The 18,104-nt window shown below is 31.3% G+C and overlaps 2 protein-coding genes across 4 annotated transcripts; one reads left to right on the plus strand and one right to left on the minus strand.

The window, feature by feature from the left end:
• Window positions 1–1,565: 1,565 nt before the first annotated feature.
• Window positions 1,566–14,409, minus strand: LOC114401198 (sodium/proton antiporter 1-like). Of its 2 annotated transcripts, XM_028363661.1 has the most exons (14): window positions 14,248–14,409; window positions 13,852–13,974; window positions 13,231–13,347; window positions 12,106–12,192; window positions 11,948–12,018; window positions 7,447–7,540; window positions 6,712–6,840; window positions 4,789–4,965; window positions 4,407–4,513; window positions 3,786–3,906; window positions 3,291–3,352; window positions 2,754–3,056; window positions 2,105–2,399; window positions 1,566–2,016 (listed from the first exon to the last, which is right to left on the minus strand). In XM_028363661.1, the coding sequence occupies exons 1-14, from the start codon at window positions 14,389–14,391 to the stop codon at window positions 1,900–1,902; spliced, it is 1,947 nt and encodes a 648-aa protein (XP_028219462.1). In that variant the 5' UTR covers window positions 14,392–14,409; the 3' UTR covers window positions 1,566–1,899. The 2 variants fall into 2 exon arrangements, with proteins under 2 accessions (XP_028219462.1, XP_028219463.1); XM_028363662.1 differs by lacking the exons at window positions 11,948–12,018; window positions 12,106–12,192; window positions 13,231–13,347; window positions 13,852–13,974; window positions 14,248–14,409 and adding an exon at window positions 7,646–7,739 and having other exon boundaries at window positions 1,599–2,016.
• Window positions 8,897–11,784, plus strand: LOC114401199 (stress enhanced protein 1, chloroplastic-like). 2 transcript variants are annotated; one of them, XM_028363663.1, is made up of 4 exons: window positions 8,897–9,059; window positions 9,140–9,241; window positions 10,328–10,503; window positions 11,437–11,784. In XM_028363663.1, exons 1-4 carry the CDS (start codon window positions 9,014–9,016, stop codon window positions 11,539–11,541), a joined length of 429 nt encoding a protein of 142 aa, XP_028219464.1. In that variant the 5' UTR covers window positions 8,897–9,013; the 3' UTR covers window positions 11,542–11,784. The 2 variants fall into 2 exon arrangements, with proteins under 2 accessions (XP_028219464.1, XP_028219465.1); XM_028363664.1 differs by having other exon boundaries at window positions 8,898–9,056.
• Window positions 14,410–18,104: the final 3,695 nt, after the last annotated feature.

Below are 18,104 nucleotides of genomic sequence, written 5' to 3' on the forward strand. Positions count from 1 at the left end.
GGCCTGTTATAGACAATCATTTTAACCTGCTAGATACATTTCTGATCATTCATTAAAAAATTATTATATTTAATGGTCTATTCTAATGGTTCACCCTAGAATTCATCATATATTAAGCAATATACTCGTAAGCATAACACACATTATTGTGTTTCTCATTGATATTTTCTAGTAAAGTATAGGAAACTAACATTCACATTCTCCTAACCCAAAATGCTCTGACCTTTTTGATCATGCCCAATGATCTATCTGCCTAGAGTATCATGCAACCTTCCAAACTCACGCCAACATCAAAAGACCCAACCTTTGTTAGAATGGGGATACCGTCTTTCAGTAGAACCTCTCAACCTTGACCATTCCCTTTTGTAAACCAAGTTAAATTCATGAATTACTATATTACGTTATGCTGGAGATGATTACATTTTGCTTTAAGTGGAACACTAAATGGAGTCCTGGATTCCGAATTGGGTAAACAATCACTTTGACTCCTAAAAGTGTAATTCAATATCCCTTAGGTAAGTCTATCTATTCTAAAAATTATAAATATAACGAATCACTTAATAAGAGACTAAATATTATAATTATGCTATTTTATAGTAAAATCTTTTCATAAAACATGCATGCAAAAACATATTTCATATATTTTTTTAACCTTTTAATAAATATTTACTTTTAAAGAACAATAGTCATTCCTATCATTGTTCATCTCGTGTTAAATAGCAATTTAACATTGCTGTTATAAGTATGCATCATAAAGGAGACCTAATTGTAATTTAGCCTTCTTAGTAGGTGATTCTTTTAACCTTTAAAGTTTTATTATTTGTATTTTCAAATAAAAAGGCAAAATAAACAAGCAAGAACTCACTAAACCAGACTAAGAATGCACGGCCAAATTATTATTTTTCTTGTTTACACAAATAATTCAAGTTTGCATGAACTTTGGAAGACGACGAGCAAGTATACTAAGCGTGTATCCTACGCTTAGCGTTTGATCACTTGATCTAACTGGACATGCACGCTTAAGTTCTGATTAGCTCATCAATTGGTGAAACATATAAAAAGAAAGGAAACAATTGTTTCCTTAGCGATGAAGAAAGCCAAGAAACAAAGGAACAAGGAAGTAGAGAAAGCAAAGGAAATCATTGTTGAAGGAAATCCATTTTTGAAGCTCTGGCTGATCTATTTTCTTCCCTTTCATCCCACTTTTATTTGTAAGTCTCCCATGACAATAAGGGGCTAAAACCACCCGTTGATGGGAGCTCTACAAACCATACTCTATTTGATGTAATGATTTTAAATTATCTATCAATATGATGTTGATATAATTGTTCTTTCCTGTGCTCAGTTACATGCCTATGGTCTGATCATCTATATTCATGAACTGTTTATATGCTAAAAACTTGGAAAGAACATCTAGGTAATTTATGTTTAGGGATAGAGTGGTATTGTCTAACCTATTTAGGCATCTCTACTCGTAATGCAAATTATTTAATATAACTCTTAAGAGATTAGGAACGATATTAGGTGATTTAGACTCTTTCACTTGAGAGATTATGGTTAGAGTATGTTAAAAAATGCATATAATAATCACATTCATGTTAAAAAGAGAAAAATCTATTATGATTACATCAAGAGTAGTTTTAGTACGTGGAGCTTTCAACACGTTCCTTAACTCATCATCAACACCATCTCACAACGTCAAGCATTTGTTTTCTTAACCTTCATGTTCCTTACTTTATAGTTAATTCATTTTAGTTTATATAACACCGAGTACAAGCATAATCTTTATGGAATTCAATACTCGATCTTATCATTTTAATACTATTTGTACTTGGTATGCTAGCCAATGAGTTAACAGATATCATGAAAATGGATTCGAATGAAGTCCCAATTTCATATTTAAGAACCAGAAAGGAAATGAACCTCTGCAAGTGTTGGTTGGAAGATGTTGAGATTATGAAGCGCTAAATAGGCCGCAATACCAGCAGCATAACCTGCTAAGGCAAAGCCACTAACCTGCAAAAGGGACATAAACGAGGTCTCTCATGAACTATGCACAAACATTTTATCACATCAATATGTCTAAGTGTACAGTAGGAAGTACCTTCCGTAAGTACCAAAAGAAGTCCACCTTTTCCATCCCCATGAACGCAACTCCAGCAGCTGAGCCAATAATTAATATGGATCCGCCAGTACTAGCACATAATGCAATCATTTGCCAGAACTCAGAATCTTGAGGGAAAGAAGAGACATCATACATTCCCATTGTGGCAGCAACCAATGGAACATTGTCTATTACTGCAGATATTAGTCCAATAGCACTTGCAATCAGTTCACATCTTGGGACATGTGCATCAAAGTAATTTGCTATTTCCCGAAGAATCCCTGCTACCTCCAGGCTGCCGAACATGATGGTTAAAATTGATCAAATACAACCGGCTAACATAAGTAACTAGGTTATTTAAAGATATGTCAGCAAAAGAATATGTAATCACAGTTCATGCAAAAGAACAATATATGCATCTCATAATATAGGAAAAAGGTAAAAACAAGGTAATATATCATCTTTCCAGAATGTTAGACTTTGTGGATATCAGACCTATTAAGTCATAGCAAATGCCCTACTACTCAAAGGGACAATGACACTTTTGTCGATGACTTGATGTATTTTATAATTGTTTTTAATGCATTAATACATGGTTATTGTCCAAAACTTATCACAGCATAAAAATTAAAATATATTTCCTCACTACCTGCTAACGGATAATAGAATTCCCAAGAAAAATAGTGCTCCTTGAGTGTCTATCCTTGACAGAGCATGTGGCACTTTTAGCTTCTGCCTTTCAGATTCACCATAATGGATAGCATCAACGAAAATCCAAAGCATGCCAAGTCCGAGCAGCATTCCGATGTACGGAGGTAAACCTGTGAGGGACCTGAACACTGGGACAAAAATCAAAGCTCCTAAACTCACTGAGAAAACAAGCTGCCCTCGAGGAGCAATCGGTTCAGAGGCAAAGACATCCAGAGACCTTTGTTCCTTCCCATTAACTCCACTGAAAAAGTAAAGAACTAGCATCATCTAAATTGTCCTCGGAAGGCTTATTGTACCTCCTATTCAGTAATAACACTTTCATCATATTTTCAAATCTTTCCTCTTTTCTTTCTATTTTTTAGGATACTTCAATAGAGAAATTGCCAAGTTCCTAACATTATATGTTAAGCTAAATCTTACTATTCAAATCAGCTTTTGCGGCTGACTTTTGCAGTGTAGGAAGAAGAGTCTCTACCTAGTCAAGGACATCAGAACCAGAGGAACAACTAGAGAAATGACTGAAGGTAAAAACAAACCCTGTCAATAAAGAAAATGCAATTACAGATACTTGTTAATTGCATGTTGCACTGTGTCGAATCCAAAATGTTCATGAAATCAAATATAAGTAGCACAAGTTGTGTGAATGAGGAAATCATAATTTATGGCCATATATTATGTATGAGAACGGCTAGCAAGTAGCAACACACCTTTTGTTATTGGGTGAAATTTATGCATGACCCACTAGAAAGGGAGCAGTACCCACAAAACAATGCACCCAATAGTAAAGAGTGTGACTTGAAAAGAGCATGTCTGAAAGTGTGTAGCTAGCATTTCTTATTATTATATTTCTAATTACTATATCCAAAGAATATCTCAGGATGCTACTAGTGCTTCATTATGTAGTTCCACACAAACTTTTCACATGATCCAAACAGATGTATGAAACAGGAAGAATTTTCCAACAGATAACCTTCATTGTTTGCACTGCAGATACTTGGCCATTTATCCACAGCATAGTAGTGGTAACAGCACCAATAGGACTCCATGCACCACCAGCATTTGCTGCTATTACAACAACACCTCCCAATATCCTGCAAATAGAATCCAAATCAACTTCTTGATGACATGATGAAATGTAGCCAGACAAACCTCCAAATAGTTGGAGAATGAAACAGAAAACTTAGAAGATTCACATACATGGTTGAATGTTTATTCCCTCAACAGACATCGAGAAAGCCATCACAAATGCAGATTTAAACTTAAATGAAAAGGCTAATACCATTTCAAGTCACCTATCAATTATAGGTACTAGCAGAAAATGAAAAATTGAAATGATCAAAATTCATTTCTGGAGGAAAATTTTATTAAGACCACAAATCAAATAAGCATTCAAATTTTGTAAGAGAATTTAAAAAGCAAGAGTAATGCCACGCAAGTTTCTCCAGTAAGGACCAGAGATCTGAAGCTTTAGAAGTATAATGATGCATGATTGTCCCCAGTCAATCATTATTGTTGTATTAATATGGTCATATTTAGTACTTCAACTCAAAAGCAAACCATTACAGTGAAAGTTAACAACAGACACACATACTTCTGATACTCTGACAGAGGTACTAATTTCTGCAACAGAGAAATCATGACTATGGTGGATGCCAGGCTGTCTAGAACTGAACTGAGAAAGAATGTAATAAATCCAATCTGCAAATTAAGCATTAATTAGTCAATTTCCATTAGAGACAAAAAAAATAGTGATGCAAACTACAGAAAATTTAGAATTCGAGTAGGGGGAGAGGAAGAATTTGCTCTTCAAAAGTTTGCTATCATCGATGCACAGCCTAAATAAATAGTACTAGACCCCTTTGTAAGAAGGAGCTCTTGAATCTGAGCCCCTTCTATTGTGTGTTTCATCCAAATTTGACCATAGACTGTAATGTTGAACAACAATGCAGTGACAGAGCAGTGAAAGCACTTACCACCCATAGGAGAAGGCGTGGGTTTTGGGTTGTTATATTGTCTGTAACCAGCTTAAATCCTCCATGAGTGTCAACTATCTCAACAATGGTCATTGCACCAAGCAAGAAAAACACTATTTCACTGACTTCTGCAGATGCATGAGTTAGCTCTGAAACAGCTATATCAGTTGATGGAGCCTATAGACAAATCCATAAAGAATAAAAGCAAACAGCAATGGAAAATCCAATCAAAGAAAGAAGGAGATAAAATGACTTCAAAATGTAGACTTACAATCAGGGCAATGAATGGACATTTCAAATTTCAACAGAGAAGAGACTCTGGGGATTCAATTGACACCAACCAATATTGTGCGTGTTTGGATGAACGTTGACAAAATTGATTTTAAATGAAAATGATTTTGTAAAATTGATTTTGGTTAAAATTGGCTTTGAAGTGATGTGCTTTATGTTTAAATGTTTTATTATAAAATCAAGTTAGGAGTAAAATTCAGTATAAAATTTTGGATCCAACTGAGAAGTTACTCAAAGTTGCTTCAATCTAGAATCAATTCTAAATTCTTCTCCAACATGAAACCAAACATGCGAAAATGTATCCAAAATCAATTCAAGACTCAGAATCAATTCTCCAATGGCAAACAAAACAACACTGATTTTGTGAAATTGATTTGAAAGTGATGCGATTTATATTTGGATGTTTTCATTATAGAATCAAGTTAAGAGTAAAACTCTATAAATTTTCCGATCCAACACAAAAGCTACTCAAAGTTACTTAGCTCAGAGTCAATTCTGGACCTATAATCAATTTTGAAATCTTCTGCAACGTGAAACCAAACATGTAAAAATAGATCTAAAATTAATTCTAGACCCAAAATCAATTTTCTAACGTCAAACCAAACATACACATTGTTATGAATCTGTAACTAACAGAACAGGTCAGTAAGTGAACTATTATCATTTATTAAGAAATTTTATTGGGATACTGATACAAGGGAGACCGGCGAAAGTAACTGTTGGGGTCAGGAGCAACCTATTTGACAGCATATCAATGGTAGAAAATTACATTTCTTAAAAAACAACATATTCTGTTCATGGGTAGGCAGGCAGCTATCAGTTGTTAAAAAAGTTTAGTCCACAAATAAGAACACACAATCTTCAAGCTAAACTGTCATCTAGTTTGAGTCAAATTAACTTAGATTCCTTAGGTCAAGAAATCATATCAAGTGTTAACATTCTTTCAGAGATTTGTGTATTGTTCAGCCAAAGAAAGTTGAAAGATTCCAAGCACAGGTACATAAAAATTCTAGGGAGAGGGGAGGTTGCCCCATTCCACACCACCTTATCCTAAATCTTTATCTTCATAAATAAAAATAGGAGAATGCTAACAAAGTTAAGGAATCCAAAAGTGGAATTTTTTTATAAAAAGGTGTTACCAATGCAACCCAACAAGATTTTCATTGTACTCCCACCATGATTTCCTATAAAAACTTACTACTTATTGATTCATTAATCAGATCCTTTAAGACACTCAAAAAAATTCTGTAAGAGGGGGGAACTCTTGAAAATGAACTTCAACATAAAGACTGGGCACATGGAAAGGTCATAAATTTGAACACGATGGCACTGGATACATAGAAATTGTCCTAGTTCTAATAATCCTTGTTAGAGTCTCCTTATCTTTTACAAAGATTAAAGAAACAACTCCCAAGAAAGAGAAAAAGGTATGTATTTTTCAATTGTACTTTAGAAATATGCATATGGAATAGATGTATCAAGTGCATGTTGCTGTATGCTGTGTGCTATGCAATTTGAGACAAACACCAACCTAAAATCTCAAAATCTTGACCATGAATACATAAAGTTCTGACTAATCATTAATTAACCAATAATCTCAAGAGTCAAAATACAGAAAAGATAGTCATTTACCCAAATACTCCGTATCACCCACAAGCCTACAGCCATCAACAGTCCCACTCCGCTTTTATTGATCCCTAGATATTCTTCAAATATGATGACTGCATATCCTATTAGAAATAGCAATGCCATAGCAAGACCCTACAGTGCAGTGTCATAATAACTATTAAAATAGAGTATATTTAGAGACAATTTCCCAAATGCATATACTTCATTGTGAAACGTGCAGTAGTATCAGGTAAGAGGAAATTGATAGGGGATCACAAGTTCCAAACTCTGGCGTCAAATTCTTAAACCATTTTCAAAGTGCAGTTCAGTGTGAGAATTGGCATATAAGAAGCAGATTTTGCAAACTTGTAACAGTACTAATGCGCACTTTTTCCACGATTTTAGCATTAACAGACAAAACCACCAAAATTAATCGTTTGATTTTACATTTTTAGTTTCTTACTAAAGCTCACCCCACCACCATTTTTTTTAATCTTTGAAAGAAATGCTCAATCCATTAAACATTACAGTGAAAAAGTATATAGTTGCCTCCATGAAAAAAATCGTCACAGAAAAAAAGCTAATTCCAAATAAAAACTGTTTGGATTCAAATGTTCAATCAATTATATGCAATCTTTCATGGAAAAGTGAGGCACCCTTTAGATAAGGCCTTAACCCACCCACATTAAGCAAACCAACAGCAAATATCCAAATTCATATACTAGCAGACCAGAGTGATTAAAAAGGTATTCTAGGAACCTGAAAGTGTTGCGGGGAACTTTGTTGAGGCTGAAACAAAGAAGAAGTAGGATCTCTGGCTTTATCATTATGACGGAGCAACGTGGGAGTGGTTCTGCAAGAAGAGGAGCCAAAGAAGGGTGAGGTTTCAACTGTGCAAACGCCATCAAGTGGAAGTCTAGAGTTACGCAAATGCTGGAACATGAAAGACTCAAGCTACCGTGTGTTTCGTTGAAACTCAAGTCCCTCTGATCACTTGTCTTCTAACCCAAGTCAATGGTGTAAATTTGTCAGAATTTTTTTAGAGATGAGATGAATTTTTATGGTCTGTTTGTTTGTTGGGAGAGAAAATGGGTGAAAAGAAAATAAAGAGAAAAAAATACAATTAATGAAACACTTTATTCTACTTGAGAAAAAATAAAAATAAAAATTCACTTATAAAAATACAAATAAATTTTTCTCTATCTTTCATTTTCTTTACAATTTAAATTTTAAATTTTAAATTTTAAATTTTACGTCTTTATTTTATTTTCTTTTATCCAATCAAATTAGAGATTATTAAACTGCTCATTTTCTTTCACTTATTTCATTTTCTTTTAAATTTCTACCACATTAAATAAATAAATAAATAAATAAGAGAAACTGGATTTTCCAAACCTATTTCATTCTAGACACCTCTAAGAGTTAAAATATTTATATATTTTATTATTATTAGATAAATCATAAAAGTCATATGAAATTTATTAGTTTTACTTTTTATTTAACATATCTCACATAAATTCATTTTTATGCTAAGTGATATATTAAAAGTATAATTATTGTTTTTCATATTAATAACATTAAAAAAATGTTAAGTTATTACTTGTTAGTATTATTAAAGGTTAGAAATCCTGCTTTTCATTGAATATAGTTTATATCACTTTTACCATTAAAAATTATTTATTTGATAAAAATCAAACAAAAATTATCTTACTAAAAATATATAATTCCCCACTTGTACATCACTATATCAACTTTTTAAATTTTATTAGGAATTATATACATCAATTCATTCTCACATTTGGTGAGAAATATTAACTATGAAATTATTACCGTTAATTATTATAAAAATTTAGAAAGTTATCATGGTTAACAATTTATAATTGCGGGATAGTGAAATAAATCTAATCCATTAATATTTATTAGTTTTATTCACATGGATGATTTTTAGAAAAAATATTAATGTAAGATAAATTTAATGTTCACAGTTAAATTAACTAAATTTTTAAACTTGTTAAATTAATTAAACCTTATAATAAAAACCAAAATAATAATATATAAAACAAAAACTAAACTTAAATATTGATACTTAGATTATTGAACTTATTAAAATGCAGTGAAAAGAAAATCATTTAACCAGAAAAAAAAAAATCATTTAAGAGGCGACGTGGAAGTTAAGGAGTGTGAAATATGAATGGTCATAGTCATAGGTGAACCAGTATGAGGCTAAGGCTATGAGCCACTGACGTGTGACGCGACGCGATTGCTCAAAAGCAAGGGATAAACAATAGTACGAGGCACCGCATTGTTGAGACTTGAGACTTGAGTTATGGCACTTGTTGAAGCCTATGCTTCTCTTTCAATCTCTTCTGGTGGTAACCTCCCTCTCTGTTAACACTTTCATTGTAAACAGTCTCAGGTTCAATTTCTAACTCTCAGTTGAAGTGTGTCGCAGTTGCTCGTCTTTTCACTCCACCAAAATGCTCTCCCACCGCTCACTTTCCTCATCGGAATTTTGTTGCAACTCGACCATCATTCATCGCTGGTTCCCCACTCTGTAAGAGCTTTAGTTCCTGTGGTTACTCCTTATCATATTTTATCACTTTATAAGCTGAGATTTGCGTTCAACACTGCATTCCATTCTCAATAATTTCTACCCTTCACTTCAAAATTTAATTCTCTGCTAACTTAGCTATCTTGGGTTCTTCCTAAAAAAATTTCTGACATGTTATTCTAACCAAAAGAACTTTTTTTTTTTCCATCTCATAGTTGGAAATCGGATTGTAGTAGAACTCGTGAACTAGAACTCTTTGCAGAGTATGCTAACGTCTTAGAATTTCATATTATGTTTTGTGGGCTTCAAATTGAATGAAAACATGTCCATAAATTTTGCGGCAGGAGCATTACTATAGGCCACTACTTTCCTTTTCACTAGTACTTAGCACTTCTGTTGGATCCTAGACTTAATTTTTGACACAATTATAAATGTAAGCCCGTCTGTCAATATCTTCTATAAACAGATGATTTACAGTTTCGTTTCGTTATACTGCAAAATCTGGTATTTTCTATATAAGGAAAAGAAAAATACTTTCTATCTTATGAGTTAAAGCTTCTTATATTGCTGCCGATTTTTTGTGTTGTTAAAAACTTGCAATATCTCCGCATTCTTTTATGGAGTGTCACTTTATTTTTTTCCCCTTTTTTCTTTTACCATTATCTTCTGGTTAGTTCTTGAAATAATTCTAAGGACAAACATTTTGTTTGTATTTGAGTGAGTGTTTTTAAAAGAATTGATGTGATCTAGGTTTGAATATTTTCATTCTGAAAGTATGTCATTAGTAAAGCTCTATAAAAAAAATTATTCAACACAATTAAATTTGCTTCCACTCAAAATCAATTCCTTTACATGAAATTAAACATGTAAATATTTATATAAAATTATGTTTGCCGGTATTTCGATGTGATTTGTGAATCCAAACACGCTATTTGAGTATTTAAAGTTGAGACTTGAGACTTGTAGTTTTAATCGTCTATGATGTTTATGAAGCTTTTTCCATTTATGGTTTGGGGGCAGGGTGGAACTAAAGTAATGTTGAAATAGGATCCCAATTAATAAGCTAAGCTATTTTTTACTTGTCTGTAGTGATTCAAAGAAATCATGGAAGGAAAGCTGCATGCAAAGCAATCCCTGTTCCAATAAGATGTGAGCAAAGTACCCAACAAGGGAATGGTCTGGATGTGTGGCTAGGCAGACTAGCCATGGTTGGCTTTGCAGTAGCGATCACTGTTGAAATTTCTACTGGAAAGGGACTCCTAGAGGTATATGATACTATTGTACGTGTGAATGTTGGGAATTTCAAAATTCAGTGTGTTTCCAAGGGAACATTAGCTAGAAGAATTTTTGCATATCCATTTACCATTGCTCATATTAGAGCTAGAGAAGGAAATGGACTGCATAAGAAGATTTGGGCCTATACTTCAAATCATTGAACCATTATAAGCGTTTTTTTACCATTATTTCAGTTGCTCCTTCTGCACACACTTCACTCCCTCTCTTCTCTTCCTTCTGCCTTGTGGTTAATTACCAAGTTCTGAAGAGGATCCTGCTTGTTGGTATCTTGAGGTGTATCGTGCTTCTCTTTCTGCACACTCTTCACTCCTTTTCTTCCTTGTGCCTTGGGTTAACCAAGTCCTAAGAGGAGCCTGTTGAATATTGAGGTGTGCTATCGTACAGGCTTCGTTCTAATTTTACCAAGTATATTCCATATAATAATTACTGAGTTACTTCGGGCCTGATTTAGACATCAAACATTTGTTTCCATCTTGCCATCTTTTGAGCCAGGAGAGGAATTATCATTTTCATTATATTATTTATTGGCTTTGGCCTCCCACTTTATAACCTCTCCACCTATCGAAAGTTTAATTTGATATTCTACCTAATATATAAATCTTTCTCACCCATACTTTAATATTATCATTCATAAATAACCTGGTCTGAGTATTTGTTCTTGATCTTTCAAAATTTAAACTATTAAGTTTAGAATCAAGCGTATGGGTTCATACAAGTTTCTGATGCATCTAAACTAAGTAGAAGTATTTCAAGCTTCTAAGTGAATGCAAGTGCAACTCACTGAATCCTTAGCTGATACTAGGTTTTATGGAGTTTACTTTGTCCCCTTTCACCAATCCTAATGATAATTATCAGTTGCAACTTGCAAAAGAATAACAGTATTCCTGTACTTTGATTTGCAGAACTTCGGAGTCCCAACTCCACTGCCTACAGTTGCCCTTGCAGTAACAGCACTGGTGGGTGTCTTGACAGCAGTTTTTATCTTCCAATCAGCCTCAAAGAGCTGATTACATGTTTAGGCTGGTTGTGATTGTTGTAAATTCTTAAGCTGGGAAGTTTCAATTTTCAAGATAAAATTTATCTTTTTGTATCCTGTAATATTTGTTTGGTGGAAAGAAAGAATTGTTATTAAAGCCCAGAAAAGTTAATGACGCCTTAAGCCATAGAATAATGGCGTCACCTTTCCCTGTTGCCTTCAAACGAATCTTTGTTATCCCCATTGCATTAGTTAGTTACGAATTAATGATGAATTTCACTTGTAGTATGAGTTAGGGTGGAGGGGTTTGGAGAGAAAGGGAAGAGATGGTTAATTTTTCAATTCTGAAAATTAGGAAAGCTAGAAATACATTGAAGAACATTATGCAAAAGAAAAGGTGAAAAAACAAATAGAGAAGGAAAACTGAAATATCAAACCTTTTGTGGTTCAGTTGTTCAACCTTTTCTGCTATCTCCGGTTGAGTGAAGGCAGCGAAAGACATTTTACCCTACAAATAATGGGAAATATATAAAATGCATATGCTAGCAACCACCAAAGAGCAGGTGAAAAGGATGGTTTCAAGAATCATAAATACCTGTGGATGCCCGAGGACTAATAGCTTTGCGTTTGTTACTGAATTAATGTAATTGATCATTTCTGCAAGATCATACATGGCTAAGTCCTGCCAACTCCAATCCCAAAAATGTTACAAAGGGACCCACGTTCAAATTAATCGGGCAATTCACATAATCATGGTGAAAAAAATCGAACCCTAACTGCCTAACCAGAGATAGAAAGACACTAATAGAATGACAATTTTCAGTACAATTATTGATTTCATAGCTAAATTTTAGTTCTGAACTTTCAATGCTAAATTTTCTGTTTTATAACATATTCTTAGTGACTCTGTAGAGAAAATAATAGAATCTTCCCGCTGAACTTAATATTTATCCCATGTTTTACAGTTAAAAAAGAAAAGGCAGCAGCAGCTTCATAGCATAAATTAAAGACTTTAATAAATTAAAAACTAAACAAACAGTTTTTTTTTTTTACTTCATAAACAAACAGTTATACTCCACAGAAGAAAATGTTCATAATAGTACTCCCCATTTTTAGATAAATTATTGGTTTGGAATTACTATAGTCTCAATCGATCAATATCCATGTTACACATACTATTGTTATTAATTCTTTCCGGTCAATTAAAAACTCGATTACATGCCATGTAAAAATTAATTAAAATCATATATACTTATTGTCCGGAATTATCTAACGATTTTTGCATATAAAAACTACCTAATGATTTTTTTTTCATTTTTGGATATATGAGTAAAAAGAAATTAAATTATGTCCAAAGTCACCATGTGACCATAATACCTGATAATCACACATAATTAAGTTTTTTAATTTATGACAAAGAGTAGAAGTTAGATATGTAAATACAAGAAGAAGAGTAGAAGTTAGATATGTAAATACAGGAAGAGTGCTATCAATATAGTACTTTCTAACATATTATTTTTTGTTATTTAAAATTTATTAAAAATACAAAAAAAGAATTATTAAATAAAATATAAGAACTACAATTTTTTGTAATTTTTAATAAATTTTAATGAATAGTACTATATAATAGAGAATGGAACAGATAATGTGTTTCTAGCATTTACGATAAGTACAATTACTCTTCCATAAATTTTATAACGTGAAGGAGAAAGCAAGCTACCCCGTGGCTCCAGCGTGTTCCGCGCACATTTCCTACCCAAACATCAAAACCATGATCCGCAAGTATGAAGCCAAGTGATTGATCTGGAGTATTTATAAACCATGCATGATCACCTGCCTGATAGTGTCAGATGGAATTAACAAATCAGTGTTGAGATTCATTCAAACGGTTTAAAACTTGAAAAAGATTTTCACACTAAAAAAGACTGGTTAAAATTTGATACAAAATTGAACACTAACCCAAACACATGCAGCACAGAAACTGCAAATATGACAGTGGAATGTAGTTACAACAACATTTGGAAACTCGCTACTATCAAATACAAGTTATAACCACCATGCCATTTGGATCTTCAGCAGTAAAATAAGTGTATATATATATATATATATATATATATATATATATATATAAAGTGGAAATAACTTATAATAGACCGTGAAATCCCTAAGCCAAAGCCAGTTGATCAATTAAGATAGGAAATGGAATGGGAAAATGGAAAACAAATTAAAAAAGTTGGATGTATCGTTCATGTATGTGATTGACGCACGCAACAGATTGCATTGTTTAACTTTATTTATTGCATAGGCATGGTTATTAGGAAGAGTAAAATGAGGAGGTGACCATGAATAAGCCATGCAGAAGCAGAAGCAGAACCGGAGGGCCTCGTTCTCCATCGTACCCAAGCCCAAGAGAAGAAGAAGAGACGCGCTGAAGACCTAGCAGGAAACCATCCTTCGTTTGAATCTGAAACGTAACAAAACAAAACAAAGAAGCCACCACTTTCTTAGCCATGCAATTATCCATTAGCTAGGTAAAGCAAACAAAGGAAGAATTTTTTATTCAATTCTCAGATTCTGAACGTACGATACTACACAGAAAAATACGAAATAATATTGATTTAAAAATGGAGATGCATGGAGTGGTAATGAGTACGAAAACTTTTTTCTCGGTCCACGTGATGAATTCGTGAAAACTAAACAACATAGCTGTTGACTACGTGAAGAGAATGAAGAGAACCGTATATTGGGAGCAGGGGTAACCGGAGGGGATAATGAGCTCTTCACACAAATCATGTTGTTGTTTTGGGTGGTGAAAGCTCTGAGCAACAGCAACAAGAAGAAGAGTGTTTCCCAACAAAATGGAGACAGTAATTATTCCCATTCCTCGATCAACAACATTACATCCTCTGCCTTTGCTGCCTCTTTACATATAATGCTTGGGGGATGGACTCGCCACGCGCCTCTCACACCGCGTCGATCCTACGTCTTCACAGGGAAAGATCACCACACCTCACAACTGTTAGCTAATAGTAATTCAGGACTATGATGGGTTTTTTCTTTTCATAAAACATGCCAAATCTTAGAACTTAATTAAACCTCGTATGAATTGCTCAACAATTTCTTATTACTAAGTCCACTCTATGAATTGATAAAAAGTTAGAACTTAAACCTCGTTTGGATTCTTAATGATATGTTATTTTTAAGTTGGTTTATAGTGTAAAAACCATTTATACTATTAGTGAATTTTAATTAAATTCTTATAAATATGCATTTAAAATTATCAAAGAAAAATTTATTATTATTATTATTTTATTACTAATAATAAAATATATAAATTGAAATATAAAAATATGTTACAAATTATTAAACCTAAAGAGTTTAAAAATTAATTGATGAAATATTGTTTCAATGATGATTAAAAAATATTTTATTATATTGAATGTTCGTTGGTAAACTTTTTTAAAAATTTGTTAAATAAATTTAAGTATTAATTAAATTTTTTTAAATAACTACTTTAATATAAAATTTCATAAGACATGTTTCCTCTAGACTCATTTATAAACAAAAATAATTATTTTTACACATATTAAGAAAATTAGTTGAAATAACTTAATTTTACTGATGTCAACTAAAAAAATAAAATTATTTTAAAAATGTTTTTTCATTATAATTTTATATCATAAATAAAATAAAATAAACAAAAATAAAATTACAATTAAATAAAAAATATTTTAAGAATGATATCATTAAATATAGATTAAATAAGTTAGATTTGTTTATATTTGAATCTAAGTACTTATATATGAATTGAGAAAGTATTAGAATAAAGTGATTTATTGGTTATTTTTAGACATATTTAAAAGATATTTAGTTAAGTATTAATTAAATTTTTTTGAATAACTACTTTAATATAAAATTTCATAAGACATGTTTCCTCTAGACTCATTTATAAGCAAAAATAATTATTTTTACACATATTAAGAAAATTAGTTGAAATAACTTAATTTTACTGATGTCAACTAAAAAAATAAAATTATTTTTAAAAAAATATCATAAATAAAATGAAATTAACAAAAATAAAATTACAATTAAATAAAAAATATTTTAAGAATGATATCATTAAATATAGATGAAATAAGTTAGATTTGTTTATATATGAATTGAGAAAGTATTAGAATAAAGTGATTTATTGGTTATTTTTAGACATATTTAAAAGATATTTAGTTACGTATTTTGAAACTTAAATCTATAATATAATAATTATTTGTGTATTTAATTTTTTATCGGGTCGCGCCCTGTGATCAAATCGTAAAGAAAAACACATGCGAACTAAGGATCACGATAAAATAATTATTTATATTAGAAACCTCAAAATCCTCGAAAATGAACCTATGAAACTTAATTGCGTTGTCCTCTTGTTCTGTTATTCTGTGCCCTTGAAGGTGGCGTTTAACTGAACATTCAATAATCACTTCGAAGTCAAATCCTTAATTGGGATCTTGCAACCTTTGAAATGGGATGAGTTTCCGTTGCAAGTAATTTTCGGGAATTTTCGAAGCAGATGATTGCGGAAGTTACATGGAACAACAACACGCATGTACTTCGTATATATACCAGGAAATGGGATAATGAAATGATACCATGCATGGATTGGAACAACGCATGGCATGAACGATATCCACGCGCACTTGAGAGCAGTGAAGGATTAGACATGATGATTCCTAATTTAATTATGGAGCATCTCCATCTTCACTCCTTCAGACTTCAGAGGCCATTTTTGTTTTTGGTGCTCACACCACTTCGGAACGCAACAAACTTGTTCGTTTGTGTTTCGGTTAGCATTTATAATATAAAATTCATTTTAAAATAAAGTGATTTATATTAGAATGTTTTATTTTAAAACAATTTAACAGTAATACTAAATATAAAATGTTTGATCTGATATTTTATAAGTTATTTTAATTTAAAATTAATTTTGGGCCTAAAACTAGTTCAATATTTTTTAGACTAAATATTAGAATATTGTTTACAATTACATTAAAAGTTAATATTTTAGATCATTTAACATGAGTAAAACACACACTTAGGTTGTTTAGAGTAAATCTTAGTTTAGTTCCTAAATTTCAGAAGTATTCGTTACTCATGTTAGTGCCCATATGTTAAAGTCTTCTTTCTTAAGTTCAATATATTTTAAAAAATTACATATGTCTTTTCTCTTTTCGAAAAAACATATACATATTTTTTTGACATTTAAGAAAATCACACACCTCTAATTTTTATTTTTAAAATCTACATAAATCTTCTAAATGATGTCTAATTATTTAACAATAACAAATTATATGACAAATTTAATTAAAAAAAGACTAAAAAGAGATGTAAAAAGTTATAAAAAAAAATCAAATGCTTTCTACGGCAAGATACATGTAGATTTAGATTTATGTGAGCTTAACTTTAAGTAAAAAATAACATATTTAAATTTTGCGTGTTGATAAATTTTTTTACAATGATAAATTCTGAATATTTTTATATTTATAAGAATAAAATATAATTTAACTTTTTTTAGTTATATTTATCAACAGATATAACTTAGGGTCAAATATTTAGACGATTTTTAGAGAATTTGTGTAGATGATTAAAATAAAAGAAAAATTGTGTAATTTTCTTAAATATAAAAAGAAATATGCATAGATTTTAAAAAATAATTTAAAAAATATATGTAATTTTCTTAAATTTTATTAAAGATACGTGTAATTTATTTATTTATTTATTTTGCTTACTTTTTGAGGTGTATAGTTTCTACCTTGGATCCATGTATCTAATTTATGATAAAAAATGGAAAGAAATAAGATATGTACTATGTAGTGAAATAGACTCTTTAAAGTTGGTACAGTAATTGGATAGCATTATGGCAACCATGAAGCATGCTTTATCATGTAATTTCTTTCAAGATCCTAGTTGGTCTTAAATAAATTAGATGGAGAATGAGCTGACGCCCCTAAGGCCTAAATTACTTGATATATTTGCATTGAGAATAAAATAAAGAGGGATGAAATAAAAGAAAAAAGGTCCAAAAAGAAGAAGAAGAAGAAGATATAAGTAGAAGAAAAACATTATGGAAAAAATGATGAAAAAAATAAAATAAAAGTGGAGAGCTTTCCCTATACATATCAGTGGAATTATTTTAGTGAATCTCACGAAAATACCTTCATTCTTTCTTATTTATTATTTTAAATAATCCGTGAAAAATTATAAGTTTTTAATTTCTAAAAATATTATAAACTTTAGTTTGATTCCATGTAAAAAGTTTCCTCACTTTTTATTTTTTATATTTGTCGAAGTGGCGTAAGTTTGGTTTCTCACCAAAAACTAAAAACGTGTTTTTGCTAAAATATAAGAACAAAAAAACATTTTTCTAAAGAATAAAAAATTATAATATTTTCAGGTATAAAAAATACATATATTTAACCCTATACAAGTTAATAATTAGCATGTTATTATTTTAAATATAAATTAATCATATAGTACTTTTTATAATATTATTCTTTTTGACAGCTATAATAATATTTTTTTTATAAATACTATTCAATGTAAGGT

The sequence above is a fragment of the Glycine soja genome, chromosome 20, assembly GCF_004193775.1.
Source record: "Glycine soja cultivar W05 chromosome 20, ASM419377v2, whole genome shotgun sequence".
In the NCBI taxonomy this organism is placed as follows: domain Eukaryota; kingdom Viridiplantae; phylum Streptophyta; class Magnoliopsida; order Fabales; family Fabaceae; genus Glycine; species Glycine soja.